Source organism: Anastrepha obliqua, chromosome 5 (genome assembly GCF_027943255.1).
Source record: "Anastrepha obliqua isolate idAnaObli1 chromosome 5, idAnaObli1_1.0, whole genome shotgun sequence".
NCBI classification, from domain to species: Eukaryota; Metazoa; Arthropoda; class Insecta; order Diptera; family Tephritidae; genus Anastrepha; species Anastrepha obliqua.
In genome coordinates this window covers 44844136-44864472 of record NC_072896.1, presented here as the reverse complement: position 1 = coordinate 44864472, position 20337 = coordinate 44844136, and the positions used below count along the sequence as shown (strand labels likewise).

The window sequence follows — 20337 nt, the reverse complement described above, 5'->3', positions numbered from 1 at the left end:
CAGGGGGCAATTGCCTCCTCTACAATTCGCCTCCATTCTTCTCGATAGTTCGGTCTGGCTCTATGTTGTGAGATTCTCATCTTACGTATGTCGTCTTCTACGCCTTGCAACCATCGCCATCTTGGCCGTCTTCTCCTTCTTACTCCTTCTGGATTTGCTTCAAAAACTCGTTTGGTCCTTCTTTCGCTGCTCATTCTTGGACGTGGAGTCTAAGGCCTTTATAGCTGCTTGACTGTCTGAGAAGATAGCTACTCTTGCACCAACTTCCTTGTAGAGTTTTAGTGATTTGCATGCTTCTCTGATCGCTTATAGTTCTGCCTGGAACACGCTGGCATAGTCAGGAAGTCAAATTGACTGAGATAGGTCGAGTGACTCCGAATCGACGCCAGCTCCCACAGCACAATTCATCTTAGAACCGTCAGTGTAGATTTCAATATCGTATCTTCCAATCACCTTCCCTTTGTCCCATTCGACTCTCGGTGGAAAACGTACCGTAAATGCTTTCTTGAAGTTAAGGTCGAGGACTGTGTAGTCTGATTTGTTTTTGAGCAGCGATGGTCCGTGTGGGAGGATCTTGCTGTGACCGTTCGATCTTGTTGGCCAGCCTCTTATGTCTCTGAGTCTTACCGCGCTGCAAGTAGTTTTATATATTTTGAGCTTTTGTTCCTTTGATATCAATGACTATTTCATAAGTTTGATATGGTCAAGGTGTGCTCTGTTAGCTGTCTCATAGTGGAAGCTGTCTCTTTCGACCTATTTTGAGAGGAGGTTAAAAATCCTCATTTAAATATTAGGTGCGGAACTAAGTTCTGGCTGTTTGTCAATAGATGGCGCCAGTATTGTGTGCTAGTCGATTCAAACATAACCTAAACGTCATAAACCAAGCTTAGACATATGGTAAACAAACTGCTTCGACGCATTAGTGATTTTGTTTTGGCATCACTTCACTTTTGGTTTTGTGAAAATGTTTGATTTTAAGCCGAATAATCGTCATTTGCCGGAAGTGTTGATTTTCCTCTTTCATTCGAAAAAAAACGGCGGCTGAAGCGCATTGAGAGCTATAAAAAGTTTATGGAGATGCGGTTTTAAGTGAAGCAACGTACCGAGATTGGTTTCGTCGCTTCAAAGACGGTGATTTTTTTGTTGACGATCGTCCGCGTGAAAGAAGGCCAAAAACCGTCGAAGACGCTGAATTGGAGGCATTCCTCAATGAGGACCCGTGTCAAACGCAAGAAAAGCCTGCTTTAGTATTAGGAGTTACCCAACAATCCATTTCCAAGCGATTGCATGCTTTGGGAATGATTCAGAAACAGATTTGATAGCGAGCTTTGAAACTTACTTCAATTATTGAAATTTTTGCGTAAACCTTTTTTTTATACAACATAAAAAAAATAATATAATTATTATTAAATATTTAATTTTTTACGAACCACCCTAATGTATACACAAGTACACACCTGTCGTTTGTTAAAAACCTACAATAACAAATTTTTTCCGCTTTCCCTATTCTACTTGCAAATCACAAATGAAAACGAGGCAAATGTGTGGAAGGAAGGAACCCACTTCAAAAGATCATAATTTTTGTCGAAGCTCAATAAATGTTAAAAACACATTAACAATAAACATTTTGTTATTAGCTGCAGCCTCCATTGCTTGCAACCGCATTCGTTTTGGTGCCCTTTCGAGTTGTGTTTGCGCGTTCGATACGCTTTGAAAGTACATAAGCAAAATTACAAAAAAAGTTAGCATCAAAAGCCACTTTCTATGAAACCATTTCCATTTCGATTTACCAATTTCATTACCATTCGCTGGCGGCGGTCGTGTTTTTGTCGCTACCACCATTATTCGACGCTCACTCATACGTTTAGGTACAACTTTTTTTGGTTTTTCTTTTTTGAAAAGGGTGTCTTTACCTTAATTCAGCGTGGCAAAAATCTATTCAACCAAGAAATATACAAAAAGGCCACATTGAGGCCTATACAAAATACTATGAAATTGTATACTAATTGGCACCCCACTGCAGCACCTGTCAAAGCTTGCGTGCCATAGTTGTATGTTACACTTGTACACACATACATACATGCATTTGGGAACGAGTATGCACGTGCATTGTACTCTCGTATATGTATGCATATATATTTTTGGAAGTATGTTTGTGAGAAGGTATGCTGATCAAGTGAGCGTTGCCCGCTGCTTATTGACTGTTGGCCTTGCTAACTAGGCTGCCTGTTGGCGGGTTACTAAGTTTTTGTTTTTATTTCTTTAGTGGCTGTTAGGCCTGCTCATTGTGTGCCTCCAGCGGTGAAGGCCAGCAGCAGGCAGCAGCGAAATAGTTTTTATTTTTTTATTTATTTACTTTTGATTTATTTTTTATGCTGCAGACTCATATGTGCCAAAGGCAAGGACCTACTGGCATAAACTAGCTATTCACTCCCAATTGTCGTTGCAAGAAAAGTGCACTAAACGTGCCATATAAATTCATATTAACGAGCAGCTTGGCTGGCTGGCTTTGGATTTGTTTATTGGTCGTGCGACTAGAAAGGGAAAGGCCATTAGAAAATAACTAAAAGAAAATTTCGGAATCGATAATGATTTCCCCAAAAATTCAGGAAAATATTTTTAGTTGCAATTTATTTGAGACTGTTGGAAAGAAAAAAGAGACACCACTCTACGGCTTATACCTATGAAATGAGACGCTCAGCTAATAGTCCATTGATGTCGCTAGGAGTATTTTTAAACCTTCCCAAATGTCTTGTTTTTTTCGTATGTCATCTGTAAACAATATTCAGTTCATTGTTTGTTCCGTTTCATACAACAATGCATTTTTGTCGCAATGTCGAATTTCGTGCCTACGATTTGCGGAAATCGAAAAACCACTTGTGAAATGCTGCTCTCCCGGTTCAAAAGGAAGTTTTTTTCGCATCGAATCGTTACCGGTGATGAAAAATGGGTTTATTTCCCAAATTCCAAGCGTAAACGATCGTATGGTCCGCCCGGACACAAGCCAAAAACAAAGGCCAAACCAAATCGCTTCTGCCGCAAGGCAATGGTGTGTGTTTTCTGGGATCAGCGTGGTATGATTTGGTACGAGCTATTAAAATCAGGTGAAACAGTTGACGGTGCACGCTACCAACGACAATTGGCCGATTTGAACAGCGCTATACACGCCCGAAAACGCCCAGAATATGTCGATCGGCGTCACAAAGTATTTTTTCTTGATGACAATGCACCGCCACATCGAACAAGAGCGAGCCGGGAATTGATGGAGACGTACGATTGGGAACCGCTGGTGCATGCGGCTTACTCACCAGACTTGGCGCCTTCCGATTATCATTTGTTTACATCGATGAGCCACGCACTTTCCGAGCAGCGCTTCAATTCTCACGAAGAAGCCAACAAATGGCTCGATGATTGGTTTGCGGCCAAATACGGCCAATTTTTTTGGCGCAGCATCCACAAATTGCCTGAGAGATGGGGAAAATGTGTCGCTAGCAATGGCTATTATTTTGTAAATTAAATTTGTAACCATTTTTTTAATAAACGTTTGAAATTGAAAAAAAGTCGAATTTCATAGGTATATACCGTAATTAGTTTGTTGCCTTTGAAAACGGATGTAAAACGAAAGCTCGTAGAAATATTAATCAGTTTATTTTAATATTATAGCAAAAGGGGAATTAAGGGGTTAGGAGTAGTCAGAGGCCGGAAAAATTGATGATTGTTTTAATAATTTTTTTTTTTGCTAGTCAGTTGCTTTCTTTTACAAAAATAAAAACATAGCCTTAATACATCATATTTCGACTTGTTTTAAGCAAAAGTTCCAAAAAAACAAAAAATAGTAATAATTGTAAAAATTATCGCTGTTTGTGTGGAGCCCGTTTCTCCAGAAATCCCTTGCGGTGATCATCACAAGTCCTTGGAGATTCAACTGCAATCAATCGGACAAGAGAAATTAGTTTTATTAATAGATAATCTTGTGGCTGATCGAAGCTTTTTTTCAAAATTAACAATAGGGTGGCCTCAGGAAATATTTTTCAGATTTTCGAGAAAAAAACCTACGATAAAGAAACAATTAGTTTAAAAAAAGTCGAAATTAAAAAAAAATCCTTCGATCAAGCGAGTTTTTTATCTTTTTTAAAAGCAGTATTAAATTTATGGAAATCTACCAAGTGGTTTTTAAGTTACACAGATCACCAGTTCAAAAAACATAGTTTTTTAGTTTCATTTGTTAATTGTTGAATAACTCGGAAAGTATTTGTCGAATTCACTTAAATTTTTCACATAATATTTTTAAGATATTATACTTTTAGAAAATGCAAAAGAAATTAAATTTTTTTGAAAATTCTGACTACTCCTTACCCCTTAAAGGCTCTGATTTTTCGAATTTAGCCTCTACAAGCGGAACTTGCTTGAAAAGAATGCATTAAATGGTTTTTATTGAGTTGGATTTCTGAGAACGACAATCCATGAAAAACCTACTTTTGGAGAAGGGAGACAATTGGTACTATATTTTGCGACGCAAAAGAAGGCCCGACCTCAGATTTTAGTACTACTTCTTAGTTGAAAAATTATGTGGCAAACTGTCATAATTTTACTCTGCTAAGCCCAACTGTGCTATTATTCAAATCCGTTGTGGTAGACAATATTTTTCAAAGATATTTCATATTTTCACATATAATTTTACATTTACAGCAAAAACAAATAAATTGTTTGGTTGCCCGACTTCTGAGCATGCCTTGTCTTTTCGATCCCATACACGGCTTCCATATTGCAAAATCTTTATTGAAGGCATAACAACTGGTTCAGTGCCAGTATACGCAGTCTATCAGTTTGAAAATGAGAAGCACGCCGCAGCTTTTTTATTTTGAGATACTAAGCCATCTGTATCAGCATCACAGAAAAACTGTCCCAAAAGCAATACAAAAATTACTTGTGTGGTTATGGTTGTGTTAATCACTTCATGCTACTGATGAAGTTCGTTAAGGGACTAATATTAAGGCCTATATTAGCAGGCGCAGCAAAGAAATGAGAACTAAGATGGCTAAATCTTAGTCTAGCGAGAGCACGACAGCTAAGGAGAAGACACTGAGATGATATCATCTCACCCTCCATACAACTGACGCAAAAAGGACCCCAAATGGTGCCGAGTCTCACAGCATGCATGCCTCGCGGTCAGTGTTCAGGTGTTCTGTAAGGGCACCTATAAAATTCGAGAGCTGGCTGAAATTTTGTCAACCTTAGAAGATCCCTCGAACGCCTCCGATGCACACGTGGCCGAAATGATTGCGCGACTTCACAAGTTTATGTACTTGCCCAGCGCTCGCTGAGTTGATCCGAAGCCCACTCTTCCAAGAGCAGACCGCAGGTAGTCAAAGGGAACCCAATCCTCTCATTTCGCGGGGAAACTAACACAGAGGTCGTTTGCCTAACCAGCTAATCCATATCGCAGTTTCCTGCAATGTCGCTTTGACCAGGTGCCCAAATGAGACTTATATGAAAGAATTCGGATGCGATCGAAAGTGCAGTAAGGCATTTCCCAATCAGTTTCGACTGAACCGTCTTCGAGCCAAGTGCTCTGATTGCCGCATGGCTGTTGGAGTAGATATTTGCTTCCATGACAGTGAGCAGGTAGTCAGTTGCTTATTAATATGGAAATACCGACCTATACTTAACCATGCGAGCAGAATTCTGAAGTATTTGAAAATTACACTTTTATCCGCTTGTGGACTGCTATCCCGCACTACTTCTTTGTTAAAATAATGCACTCAGATTTTCCTAGTTCTTAAAGTTAGAACTCCATAAACCATATTAAACGATTACCCTCGATATTATTATATTCTACTTACATGGATAATTAATTTTTATTTTATTTGTAAATTAATTTATGAATTTCAAAAGTACTCAAAATGCCTCCAATTTTACTAAATACAGGGTGGCTGATGAAAGCCGCTACCAAAAAAAAATTGAATAACTTTTTTTCTTTTTAAGTTATCTGTTCTATTTTTGTTTTAATTTGCAGATTGATCTTTAAAATTTATTAAAATGGATAACTGAGACACGCAAACAAGAATTTGGATAATCCGCCGCTATCACGCACTGGAGTCCGTAGTTTTGGTACAGAGAGAGTACAGGCGGTTGTTTGGCGGCGATCCCCCGAGCAGATGCACCATAATGAGACTGGTATAATTTTGCTGAGCAAGGAACAGTCGCAAGAAGGCCTTATCATCGAAACCCACCAGTTCGGACGGAGGAAACGATCGCTGCTGTAGCTGCAGCTATACAAAGCAATCCAAGGGTTTCAACAAGAAGCTTATCTGCTCAACTTGGTGTCAGCCGACAGTCTTTGCAAACAATAATGCACAAAGATTTAGACTTATTTCCCTACAAAATTCAAATGGTTAACAAACTGAATGCATCAGACTTGCCGATTCGCTTGGAATTTTGTCAGAAGATCCTGCAAATGGTGGAAGAAGACCAAAACATGTTAAACTGCCTTTTCATGTCTGATGAGGCCCATTTCGATTTAAACGGCAATGTGAACAAACAAAATTGTCGAATATGGAGTATTTCTAACCCACAGATACTCCACGAGACGGAATTGCATCCTCTTCGCGTGGCAGTGTGGTGTGCGGTTTCTTCACGCTGTATTGTCGGGCCTTATTTTTTTGAAGAAAATGGTCACACCGTTACGGTTACTGGAGACCGTTATTTGAAAATGCTGAAAGAATTTTTCTATCCAGAACTACGCCGAAGAAGAATTCCTTTCAACTCTGTGTGGTTTCAACAAGATGGGGCAACGTCTCACATAGCCCGGACTGTTATGACAGAGTTGCGACGAAAATTTCCCAATAAACTGATTTTAAGAAACTCCGAATTTCGTTGGCCCCCCAGGTCGCCTGACCTTACTGCACCTGACTTTTTCTTGTGGGGTTTATGTAAACAAGAAGTTTATAAAACAAAGCCAACAAATTTGGATGAACTAAAACAATCCATTCGGGCAACAATTGCGGCTATTCCTGTCGCAACTCTCAAAGCAGCAATGAACAACTTTTTACTAAGATGCCGCACTTGTGTCAACGAGCATGGGGGGCATTTAAATTCAATTATTTTTAAAACTAGTTAAGCTACATTTAATAAAATTTAATGACCTTCAACTTGAAAAAAAATAAATGAATTCCATACACTAAAAAAAAAGTTATTTGAGTTTCTTAATGTAGCAAAATTCATCAGCCACCCTGTATCTTACAAAGAATTTGAAGTCTCTATAACGTAGGTAGGTAGGTAGGTCTGGTGGCTGCCAATATGACATGAAAACTTAATCTTTCGAGAAACATATTGGCTCTATCAAGTTGCTCACATTTGTATATGTACATATGTATATGTGTAAGTAAATCTGCATCATAACAACTTTAGCTTTTTATTTTGGTATCTTTGTGGTGATAACTACTACTTATATACTTTTCTTTTTAAATTTCCACAGCCCGAAACTGTGCCACAAGCCTGCATCGATATGACCAAAGTACTCGAGGTCGCCATGGCAGAAGATGTGACGGGCCATACCAATTCGATTGCCATCACCGCCCCGGATCGGGTCACATTCGTGAAGGGCACATGCCCTGAGGAGTCCAAATGGTGGCTAAATATACTGGCCGCATTTCCAAAATCTAAAGGGCGCCATAAACGCAATGCCACATTTCCAGGCGGTCAGGCGACTACAACAATGTTGCAGCAAATGAATACAGACGCGTATAGTGCGGTGGCCGCTGCTGCTGCAGGCGTACCGACACGCAATCGCCATAATTCATACCACAAGGATGCATTGACGTCCATGCAATCGACCAGCGTGCTAATTGGCAGTGGCGGCAACAACGTTACGCAGCGCAAAGCCAACACCGTGACGACAACGGCGTCATCATCGTCGACGACGCCTCGCACCATTGACTATCGCAATGTTGCAGATGAGGAGGATGACAATGATGAGGAAGACGATGACGACGACGATGAGGAAGAAGAGGATGATGGCGTTGAAACGGGCGAAGACGAGGAGGAAGAGGAGGACGACGCTATTCATGTTGGTGTGCGTGTAGCTGATGAAGTGGACAGTGGCAAAAAGGAGACGCAGCAGGATGACAAAGGTCGCGGTGATAGCAAAGAGGCCAACAGCAAAGGTGCGTTGCTTCAAATATCAATTTTTAATAAGATGAAAATATGCTCTTTACTTGTCGAATACATGAACAATCCGATCGCCTTCAAGTTGGCTAGGAATCACTTCATTATTTATTTTTAAAATAACACTTTTCGCTGCATAATTTTAATACTCGACTGCAGAGTGGGTTCGCTAGTGCAACCTGAGAAATGGAGTAGACAACGTTGTAGCCTATAATTTAGAGCAGAATGTACAATATAAATAGGTATAAAAATTTCGCATGAACTCAAATATCCTGCAGCTATGGTCGTTAGTACGTGATTTTTTTCTTATTTAGCGGATACAATTTTCAGTCTAAGAATGCTTATTATGCTACAGTTGGGCTTAGTTGATTCCAAGGCACGCTACAGTGGAGATTTCGTTTTTTCCGTTGATCAGGAAACGGAATGGAAGCTAACACAAAGTTGATATAAAGATAGAGGTAGAGATAGTTCTAGTTCTAGTTTTAGAGATAGAGATGGAGAGAGAGATAGAGTTAGAGAGATAGAGTTAGAGATAAAGATAGAGATGGAGATTGAGGTAGGGATAGAGATAGCGATAGAGATAGAGATAGAAATATAGATAGAGGTAGAGATAGAGATAGAGCTTAAGATAGAGATAGAAATAGAGGTAGAGATAGAGATAGAGATAGAGCTTAAGATAGAGATAGAGATGGAGATAGAGGTAGAGGTAGAGATGAAGATAGAGATGGAGATAGAGATAGAGGTAGAGGTAGAGATAGAGATAGAGATGAAGATAGAGATAGAGATAGAGATAGGGATAGAGATGGAGATGGAGATTGAGATAGAGATAGAGATAGAGATAGAGATAGAGATAGAGATAGAGATAGAGATAGAGATAGAGATAGAGATAGAGATAGAGATAGAGATAGAGATAGAGATAGAGATAGAGATAGAGATAGAGATAGAGATAGAGATAGAGATAGAGATAGAGATAGAGATAGAGATAGAGATAGAGATAGAGATAGAGATAGAGATAGAGATAGAGATAGAGATAGAGATAGAGATAGAGATAGAGATAGAGATAGAGATAAAAATATAGATAGAGATAGAGGTAGAGCTAGATATATAGATAGGGATAGACATAGAGATAGGGATAGAGATAGAGAGAGAGAGATAGAGTTAGAGTTAGAGTTAGAGAGATAGAGTTAGAGATAAAGATAGAGATTGAGATAGAGATAGAAATATTGATAGAGATAGAGGTAGAGATAGAGATAGAGATTAAGATAGAACTTAAGATAGAGATTAAGATAGAGATAGAGATATAAATAGAAATAGAGCTAGAGATTGGGATTGAGATTGAGATATCTATAGAAGCCCAGCGGGTCCGGGAAAATAATACATTCACGGTAGGGCATGCCTGTCGTAAGAGGCGACTAAAATCCGGGTTGAGATTAAGGGGGCCCGGCTCGAAAGGCCTCACATATCCCGAGCATCTCCGAGGTCTTCGCTTCTTTGGGTGCGGACGACTAAGCTGGACTCTAAGCTATCGTTGGGGATGGCAGATTGCAGATAGCAGGTTCGTTGGGAATATGTTCTTAGCAAATAAGCAAACCCCGACGAAAAGCGACAGAATCGGAGGGCGCGGTATAAAAGCTAGTATGTCCTATGAGTTTTCTTGAAGGTGTTAAAGGTGAGCAGAGCTTGGAGAACTATACGAAACTCCAAGCGCAGCGGGCTCATTTTGGGCGGCTCTCTGGTAAGCTTCTGTTTCTCATGTGAGGGACGGCTGTATTCTATAATGAGTGATAATAACGACGACAAAGATAATGTTTGGAAATTATGATCCCGTGCTGACAACTGTGGTATTCGCCTACCTTAGTAAGCGAGATAGAGGGAGAGAAATATTTTATGGATCTTCATTTTTTAATACCACGTAATTTAATTTCCATATTAAACATTTCCGTTTATTTAAGAGACGACATTTGCTTGCCGACTAATGTAATATAAGTAAACTGATTCTGATATCATAGAAATAGAGAGTATTACACTTTTTTTATGACAACACGAAGTAGTTAAGTTAGTTTGTTTACGAAAATAAATGAGAAGAAAGACAAAGAGAGAGAGAGAGACTTAGTTTGTTAGTTAGTTGCTGACAAAATAAAGAAGAAGAGTAATTACAGCCAAAATTTAATACATATTTTTATTTATAATAAGAGGGAGACAATACTTCCCAACGAGTTATTCTGTCGCCAAGGAAAAAAGATTTATTTCACATCATTCAGACAATTTCTAAGCGGTAAAAAGATGTACCTCTTTAGGTAACTACCCGTCAAATAATAACTTAAGCCCACGTATAATAAGTAGGCAGTGAAAGGCAAAGTGCTCTCTCGGCAGGGAAAAATTAACCTGTAAAGAAATCTGATCATTCGCGTTCGACTGAACAGTCTATAAAAAAATATCAAAGAATATTAGAAGTAAGAAAGAACTTTACTTATTAAGCGTAAGACATCTCTTGCGTAGAGTTTTGTCCCAAAGGACAGGAAAATAATAAGCAAATGTAACTTTGAATACAAAGTCTCAATGGATGCACAGATAATGTAAATTCAAAGCACAAGGTGGTACAGGAGATTTTATTTGGCCATTTACTTTGATTGCTCCTTATATTACAGCCACTCATCATGATTAAGAAATTATCTTGACTAGCCTCCTACTTCTGAAACTCCTACCCAAGGAGTAGACAAGATTAATGTAACCTTCCTAAAGTATAACGATCTGCTAAGATTCTGTAAAAATAATAATAGGTCTATGAATAAGTTCGTGCGGTTTTTTTCGAAATTTGAATTTCGGATCATTCCCATGGCTTTTAAACGTTTGGAAATGGTTGATTGATCAACTCCCAAAGTTTTTGCAACCTCTTCTTGCGTTTGAGCCGGATCTTGATCGAGCAATTCCTCCAATTCGGTATCCATGAACTTTGGCGGCGCGGCCAAAATCACCACTTTTAAAGCGTGCAAACCACTTCTGGCACGTTCGCTCAGCTAGAGCATGCTCACCATAAACTTCCACCAAGATACGATGACTTTCGGCTGCTTTTTTCTTCATATTAAAGAATTCCCCGCAAAAACACATTATTTGGCACGAAATTCGACATTTTCAAGTGTGGTAAAAATATTGTTGTTTACGCTTCAAATAAAAAACTTATACTGACGTTTGTGCCTTACGACAGTAGCTCTCCAATGAATGTTTGGAAATGTGGATCGATGGAATAATAATCAAGTTACGCCATCTGTTGTAAAACCGCACGAACTTATCCATAGACCATTACCTGCAATGCAAAGGAATTGAACGGGGCCTGCAGGGTTATTAAAGGTCCCCGTAACATGGAATTCAGCTTAAATGAGTAATTATTTCGTGGGTACGTTTATATATATGTGTGTATGTAAATATGTATGTGTGTAAGTAAGTATGTATGTATGTATGTTTGCAAAGTATACGCGGATAACGCTGTAATCATAGGAAGAGGCAAGTAAGAGAATACCTTTTGCGACATAATTCAAAGAGCTTTAAATCTGGCAAAGAGATCGTGTACTGGGTTGAATATGAATATAAGCCCGTCCAAAACAGTTATCATTTCCTTCACCAGAAAAAGAGTTCTACCAGGAACGAGAGCGATTAAAATGGACAGGGTTGCTATTGGAACGGTCGGCGAAGTTAAGTATCTTTGCCTTATCTTGTCTTTGTCTGGCGTTGGATGCCAAGTCTAACTAGAAGAGGCATGCTTACACAACCTCATCTAAAGCAACGAAGGCTGACATGGTTTGCAAATATTCAGGAAGAATTCTCGCGTTGTAGCACAAGAATCCTGAAATGGATTTACATCATGTTTATTAGGCCAATGATAACATATGGAGCGGTTGCCTGGGGGTATCGTGCACCGCCTTCAGATAATTACTTTTGATGCAACACAATCCACCTAGTCATTCGACTAGAGCGATCGTTATCACCTCAACTAACTGAATTTGGAGGTGCTGTCGTGGTTCAGGCTTTCGCCAAACCTAAATATAAATGGAAATTGTTGAGTCCACCTTAAAAGAAGGGTGCGCAAACAAACAAATAATACGTAAAAGGTTTTAAAATAAAATATTAAGATTGTGAGGAAAAACAGCTCTGAATTACTGAAAATTTTGAAAGAATGTCAAAATGTATAAGGGCTGAGTGGAAGAACAAAAATGTCAATGACAAAATGTATACGGTTTCTCTTCAAAAGACGTATTAAAATGGCACAGTGAACTCATAAAACTAAACTTTTTAACACACAACCAATACTTACATATATTTTTATTGCTGCTCAAAATGAAAGTCTGTAATATTTTCTTATGAATGAAACACCAAATCACAGAAAAAGTTGTTTTGAATAGCTGTCGTTCGTAGGCAGGCAATGGCAAACCGCCAAGCGTATTTCTGCCATGAAAAAACTCCTCATAAAAACCCAACTGGCCTTCGGAGGAGCCGTAACACTGCAGACCCCTCCATTTGTGTGAAAATATCAAGATACACACCATAAATAGCAGGAGGAGCTCGACCAAATAGCCAAAAAGAGTGTAAGCGCCAACTATAAGGTTGGAAACTAAGTAATTACGGATTTTTTTTAGAAAATCAAAGACGATTTTTTCATGAAACTAAATGACTTTATTCTGTTAAGTATTGCCCATTTTGATCAATGACCTTTTGCTATCTTTCAGACGTTCATAAAACTTCTGGTTTTTATTAGCAAAAAACTGAATCAGGTACGATTTGACATCATCATCATTATTGAAATTTTTACGATTCAAGGTGTTCTGTAAAGATCGAAACCAAAAGTAATCAGATTGTGCAAGGTCAGGACTATATGGAGTATGTGGCAAAACGTCCCAACCAAGCTCCAATAATTATTATATTAAATTATAATTTTTGCCGAGTGGCAAAAGATGTGTGGCCTTGCATTGTCATGATGGAACACAATACGTTTTCGATTTGTCAACTCGGGCCGCTTTTCTTCAACTGCATTGTTTAATTTCGTTAGTTGTTCAATGTTGACATCAGAATTGATCGATCGGTTGGGTGGTAAGAGTTCAAAGTAGGCAATTTCGTTGTAAACCCACCAAACTGATAGCAAAATCTTCTTTTGATGAATATCAGGTGATAATGTTGTTTGAGTTGGTTCATCTGGCCTGCTCCACGATCATTTCCGCTTGATATTATTGTAAACCATCCATTTTTCATCGCCAGTTATCAGTCGTTTTAAAAATGGAACATTTTCATAAGTTTCTTTAGCAAATCACAGCTGTTAATGCGTTTCTTTCAGTTCATGAGGAACCCATGTATCGAGCTTTTGAACATAGCCAAGTTGTTTTAACTGATTTTCAATGCATGTATGTGATACATGAAGCTTCTCTGCAATCTCACTTGTTGTTCTGTGACGATCCGAATTGATTATTGCTTTGGTTAGGGCGTCATCAATTTCAACTGGACGACCAGAGCGTTTTTCATCTTTGAGTGAATGTTCCTTTTGATTTTCCATTTTTTAATGAACGCTAAACGAAAACTACGCAACCGATCAAAAATTTTTTTACTGATTGACAGCTAAATTGCCAACTATCAAATAACATAATGGGTTTTTACATTTGTACTACGTCTGCAAACCTTAAAATTGAACTGAAGCCATCTATGAGTGAATTTAGTTGCCAACCCAATATATATATAATATTTTCATATCATTCGCAATTCATACGACAAATAATGTCGCTTAATTTCTATCTGCTATTGGAAGATTGCAAAATGCTCCCATAAAATGGGCTTTACTTTTGCCTTAGAAACTTCCGTAATCATTAATACTCATAAAGCAGGTTACAAAACCCCTCACTACTGCTTTTTTGTATAAAATCATTGAAAATAAACGTTTGCAAATAAATCTCTGCTAAATCTGCTTGATTAAGTTATGTATGTAGGAAATTGCCAATTTTCCTTGGAAACATCAATGAAATCATTAGTCCGTTCAGCATTTAAAAAATGACTGGAAAATCAGTTGACAAATACACGCATTTATCTGATTCGATTCGCAAAGTGAGCAAGCAAACCGGTCACTTGGGCCTTATATTAAGATATACAATGCATATATATATTCAAATATATATACAGACATATGTATGTATGTAGATGTGTATTTTAGATATTGAACCACGTGTGCATCGCAGTACATCCAGCCACCAAAAATCGTCACATCTTTGTAGGTACCGCCCGGCTGTAAAATACTCGTATTTACATACATACATACATACATATATGGAAACATGTATGCACATATCCATATATACATACTACATACATGTATTCCACATTTGACACAAACTAATTGCCAGCCATTAATAAAAGAAATGTTGCATTAAATATGGCCATACATTTTTTAAGTTATCGACTGCAGTTTGTAGTGTTGTTGCATGGCATTGTGCAAGTATCGCCGCTTCGATGTGATTTCAAAATTTCCACGCTTGCTGCACTTTGCTGATCACTGGTTTACCTTATAGCCGCCGGCCGTAGGCTGATCATCGTCGAGGTGGTTGGTTCGCCATGTCAAGTCCTGCCGCACAAGCTGATACTTAAAAGCACATTTCTACATACACACACATATACACATAAATAAGAGTATCCGCTGCTCGTTTGAACGAATCGTTGCGCTTGATTAAATCAATAAATAACGAAATGCGAAAAATTCAGCAAATGAATGAGCGTAAAATTATTCATTGATCGTGCATTGGCGGGTTCAATTGAAGGAGGACCAGATATGGTTTATAACAGATGAGTATAAAATCGAGTGCAATATTTCTTATATACTACATATATGTATGTGTGTTGACACACACACACACACACACATACGTAAAGCATGCAATTTCTGAGGTCAAACGAATGTGGATGGGTTACTACTGGTATATAAAGTATATTAATGTGTTTTATCTGCAAGTACAAGGTGGTGCAATTAACAGTATCTGTTTTTTTAATCGTGTCTTATTTCGCAGACGATTTGGCTGAATAGGCCATACTTTGCGCAAAGATGTCGGCGAAGTTTGCAGGGCTACTCTGTGGTGGAATTCGCGAGGTGCAAGACTAAAGACCTCCTGGCGACACATGGTGGATACGGATCTATCAAACTCAAACTCTACTTGCAATTCCTTAAATATTCTTTCCATTTCCATTCAACGTGGCTATTCAGAACATGTTCTTCAATTTCGATGTAACTCAAATATGTTGCTCTCTGGTCAAAGTAATGAGACACGTATTTTTTCGTTAGCCCGAAAACAATTTTTTTTCAAGATTTATCGACACTTTTGTTTTTCGGCTCAAAATCGAATTTTTTTATTACATAAGAAATTTTTGTTTTTTAATGCTCATAACTTAGTCAAAAATGAACCGATTTTAATGATTCTGGGTTCAAAATGATCATCATTACCCTTCTGGGGTTACCGTTAGATGAGTTAGACGATGACGATCGATGACTACACCGCAATGGCAGAGCCTAGTGAACTGTTACAACAACAACAGAAGCCAAAGCATCTGCAACAACTAACAGATTTATATGCTTTTTGGAGTAATAGCCTCATTGCCATATTTTACTGAAAATACGGGTCAGTTACATATCAGTGAGTACCCATCTTTTATTGACTAAAATTGAAGAGATCAACTTGGCCGATTTTTGATTTTAGCAGAAGGATGCGCCATGCTACATAGCCCATCAAATTTTCGGCCACATAGGAACTGCTGATCTCGTTAGAAATTTTCGTGAAATGTTCTGAGAGTCCGATGGTATGCTCTTAATTCTAACAATATCCAGTTCCTTAAAGCGGATATCGTTCAAGCCATTTGCAGGTAGGTAGGTGAAATGGTTGAAGTGCCAGTCTGGTCCTCCTTGAGTAGCACTAAAGCACCGTTTTGATACCATTATGAGACCTCCAACAGGCAGATATCCAGATATCTTCAGCCAGCCAGAGCTGTTGATATAATTGAGAAGATTGATGGGATTTAGGTTGGCGCACTGCCCCAGGCTGTCGAACAAAGGCGCACCCAGTGATCTTAATCGTCTAGCTGCCAAACCCGAACATTTACAGAGAAAATCCTCAACAGTCTCCTTCTCTGAAAGGTCCCCACAGCTTCTGCAATATGGGTTAAATGGTACCTCTATCTTTTCCGCATGTGTTCCGATCGTCCAATGACCGGTAAACAGTTTGGAAATTTAATGGTGAGGAGTCCAAAAGACTTTCTGAGTGCTCCGTATATTGCACTGGGGCCAAAGGGTTTTTGAAATAGCATATGAAGAAATGAAGCTCCATCTTTTCAGCGCTTTCCTGAGAACTAATTTGTGCAGTACCCCTTTAACAACTGTTAGGGGGATGCCGATAACCGGGTAGAAGGTCCCTGGTTCCAATTCAGTCCCCTACCTGGCAAACTCATCAGCAATTTCATTTTCCTCTATGTTCCTATGTCCTGGAACCCAGATAAGAGAAATGTTGCCTGCAGGCCTAAGAGATTTAATCTCTTACAGGAGTTTACTAATTTCTTTCTGCACCATGACGTCGTCAGAGCCTTAATCGCGGCTTGACTATCAGAGAAAATGTTAACATCTCCATCGGTCCCGCGTTCCCTAAGCATTTTTCATGCTGCCATTTGTGAACTAAAGTCAGAAATTAGCGCCAAAGTCTTAGAAAATTAGGTTGGCAGGACTCGCTTCTGCGGAAGCAAACCAAGGCAGCCATACGAATGAAATCTTGTTCCATAAATAATGGGAGGGAATGTAATAAAATACCGAAATAAATCGAATTTTTTAAATTTATTTCATTAATAATATTACAAGTTTTGTGAGAACCCTGTACCTACATAAGTATGCGCTAATGTGATGAAAAGGTAATATTTTTGGGTAAGTTGTTAGAGTTAGGTGAGTTGTTTTTAAGAAAAGTTTCTATAAACTAATGACTTTGTTTGCAAAAGATATCTGAGCGAGAGAGAGAGAGAAATTCTTCGTAGCACTTCGCTTGCAACAAAAGTACTCTATAATATGTACTATATAAATATCTAATAATATATCCATATTATAGTGGAAGGTTTGCTCTTTCACCTGAGCCTACTTTTGCGTATGTACGAAAATTACGCATATATTCTGCAAAGATGTATGGGGAAAGCTCTTCCTCCAATTTGTGGGGATCTTCACTAATGGTTTGCCATTATCTGCCCGGTGACGACCGCTATAAAAAAATCTGTTTGATGCTTAATGTTCACAGCCCAGAATCTAGGGTCTGTATGGTCGAAACAAATACATTCAACCACGTTGCCATCACCGTTTTGGACTACGGCAGATATTGGTACAAGCGGGAAGCCAACTTAGAACGCCCTATAGAGTATTTTGTACTACAAAGGGCCTATTTTACAAGCACTACAAGTGCAACAAGTATACAAATAGGTAAATGAAACAAGTGTTGTTATTCTGTAACACAAAGTTAACTGTTGTTATTGGTAGCTAGGGATGTAATTGTTTCCGATTTTTACTATCTCGGGATTATATATTCATTATTTTACATCAACTCAACTCCAACAAAATTCCATAAATTGCTGATATGATAAAGTAACCTTTGGTATATCCAAAAAAAAACCGATGCAGGAAAACTTTAAAACGGAGAAGGAGTTCTCTGACTCTATTTTGTGCGAAACAAAACCTGTGCCGGAACTTAATTTTATTTTTTATGTAACACATAGATGGCATTAGTTTTATTCCATTCAGCTATTTTTCAGTTAGTACTAACCTTAAAAAGACAGCTATTAAAATTTCATGATATTCTATTCATTAGTTCGTGAGTTATTGTGCTAAGAGTCAGGCTACTTTGGTTATGTCCAAAACAATGGATCAAAAATAATTTCGTGTTTAAATTTTACACTGTTTTTTGATGGGGAAAAATACCGTTCAAGCGAAGCAATGACTTCAAAACTGTTATGGTGACTCCGCTCCATCAGAAACAAGAATAAAACGATGGTTTGCTGACTTCAAACGTGGTCTTAGAGACACCGATGATGCACAACGCAGTGAACGTCAAAAAGAGGCGGTAACACCAGAAAACATAAAAAAAATCACAAAATCCTTCTGTAAGATCGAAAATTGAAGTTGCGTGAGCTAACTGCTATCGTAAAGATATCAAAAGAACATCTTGACTTTATACTGCATGAGCATTCGACTATGAGAAAGTTCTGTCCAAAGTGGGTGCCGCGTTTGCTCACTGTTGATCAAAAACCATCACAATGGCTCAACGGTAAAAACAATGGCAAAACTACCTGAACTGAATTTCGAATTGCTTCCACATTCACCGTATTCGCCTAGCGGCTACTGGCTGCCCGCAGACCTAAAAAAAAGCACACCGGTAAGAAATTTTGCTCGAATGTAGAGGTGATCTCTTAAACTGAGGCCTATTTTGAGGCAAAAGATAATATAAATCGTTCTACAAAAAAGATATTGAAATGATAGAGCAACGCATTGTTCCTGATGAAAATCACGTTGATGAATAAAGCTAATTTTAAAGTAAAAAAATGTTTTCTTTTTTAGGCCGGGGATTTTTCAGCCCACGTCCTACATACCAAAAGTGGACGGCCGTTCACTTATATTATTTTAATATTATTTGATACAACACGAACATTTAATACTAAAACTCCCAGCTAATTGCGTTCACAAAAGTGTTGTAAATTCAAAGTGCTTATCAGTGTTGCTTTTTTGATATAAAAGCGAATTTTTTTATCACGCCATATGCTACGTAAGAAATTACAAAGCCCGAAATTACCGGGATTTTTGTGACATGAAAAATATCGCGATCCCGTCAATCCGGGATTGACATCTCTACTAGCGACGCACTTGTAATTCCTGAATTTGTGTACAATTGTAGTATCTTTCCATAACACTTGTAAAATTGTGTTACGGAGTTGTTGACAATTGTAAACAATTTTCTACCTATCTTGAACGCTGAGTAGATTCAGTGTTGTGAAGTATTTCACCACGAGTATGCCATTTTATTGTGGTTAAGTGATTCTGAAAGTAGCAAAGAAAATATTCCTGCAGTGCATCGGCATCAATAGAGAATGAACTTTTTCTCAATAAGAGGCGCGAAATTTGTAGAAAGTTTCAGACTGAATGGTTTGTCATCATTACATAAAATGCTTAAGGCACAGAGGGCAATAATATTGTGGTACAAGCGAATTTCGATATATAACTGGCAAACTTTTTCTACAATTGTAAGCATTCCAGTTCTAAGCACCCAAGAAGATTTTTCGCCAAAATTTTGGAATAGGGAAATTCATATTTCGAAGCAGCTCAATTCTGCTTTTTTGACAGTTTCAGTTGGTGTAAATTCTCCTTTTTTTGCATTTTTAATATCTAGTCTTTCCACAAAACCTTATTTCCCTTCTTTGGAATTCATTTGTGATAGGAGGAAAATAGAGCAAAATGTCCCTGGGAGTTTCTATTCAGAATCCGTATGTATATCTCTCTGACTTTTCACCTTCATTTTCCTTTTTCCGGTTTAGTAATACAGTCTTACAAATATTTAGTTAATGATTTTTACACAAGAATCAGTCCATCGAATTCCTATGCGAAATTGGTCACTGAGCCTAAAAATCCATATGGGTTTTTTTGCGACATGTAATTAAAATGTATTACTCTAAGCAATTTGCGGCCAGCGGGGCCAAATGTTTTGTTAGTGACACCCATTCCGCAGTGCCCGGGCTCAAACCCACTGTGGGCACGAAACACCAAAATAATAGAAAGAGATTTTTTCTAATCGCAGTCGCCCCTTGGCTGGTAATGCAAACCGAGTTTATTACTGCATTAAACAAGGTATTTATAAAAAAAAACAAATACAATCTGACGGAGGCGGTATACAACTTTAAACTCCATTTGTGAAAAAAAAAAATCCAGACGCACACCACACCACCTCCTCCTGCGAGAGGTCGGCCTAACACCCAGTAAAGGTTGTACGCGCCAGTTATATATACTTATATATAAATATATATAATTTATAACACCTTGATTGAAAACTTTCCGGAATAACCGCCAGTGACGCTCTGAGATCTGTTTTATTTTGTTATGCTGCCGCATCTGTGCCGCATCTCTACGGACGTTTTCCTTTC

At 38.3% G+C, this 20337-nt stretch overlaps 1 protein-coding gene across 2 annotated transcripts in view; it reads left to right on the top strand.

The window, feature by feature from the left end:
* LOC129249333 (protein outspread) overlaps positions 1-20337 on the top strand; it is a 61083-nt gene that overhangs the window by 4037 nt on the left and 36709 nt on the right. For both annotated transcript variants that reach the window (XM_054889094.1, XM_054889095.1), the window contains exon 2: positions 7478-8165. In XM_054889094.1, the coding sequence (XP_054745069.1) occupies positions 7508-8165 (658 nt within the window). In that variant the 5' untranslated portion in view covers positions 7478-7507. The remainder of the gene's footprint in view (positions 1-7477; positions 8166-20337) is intronic.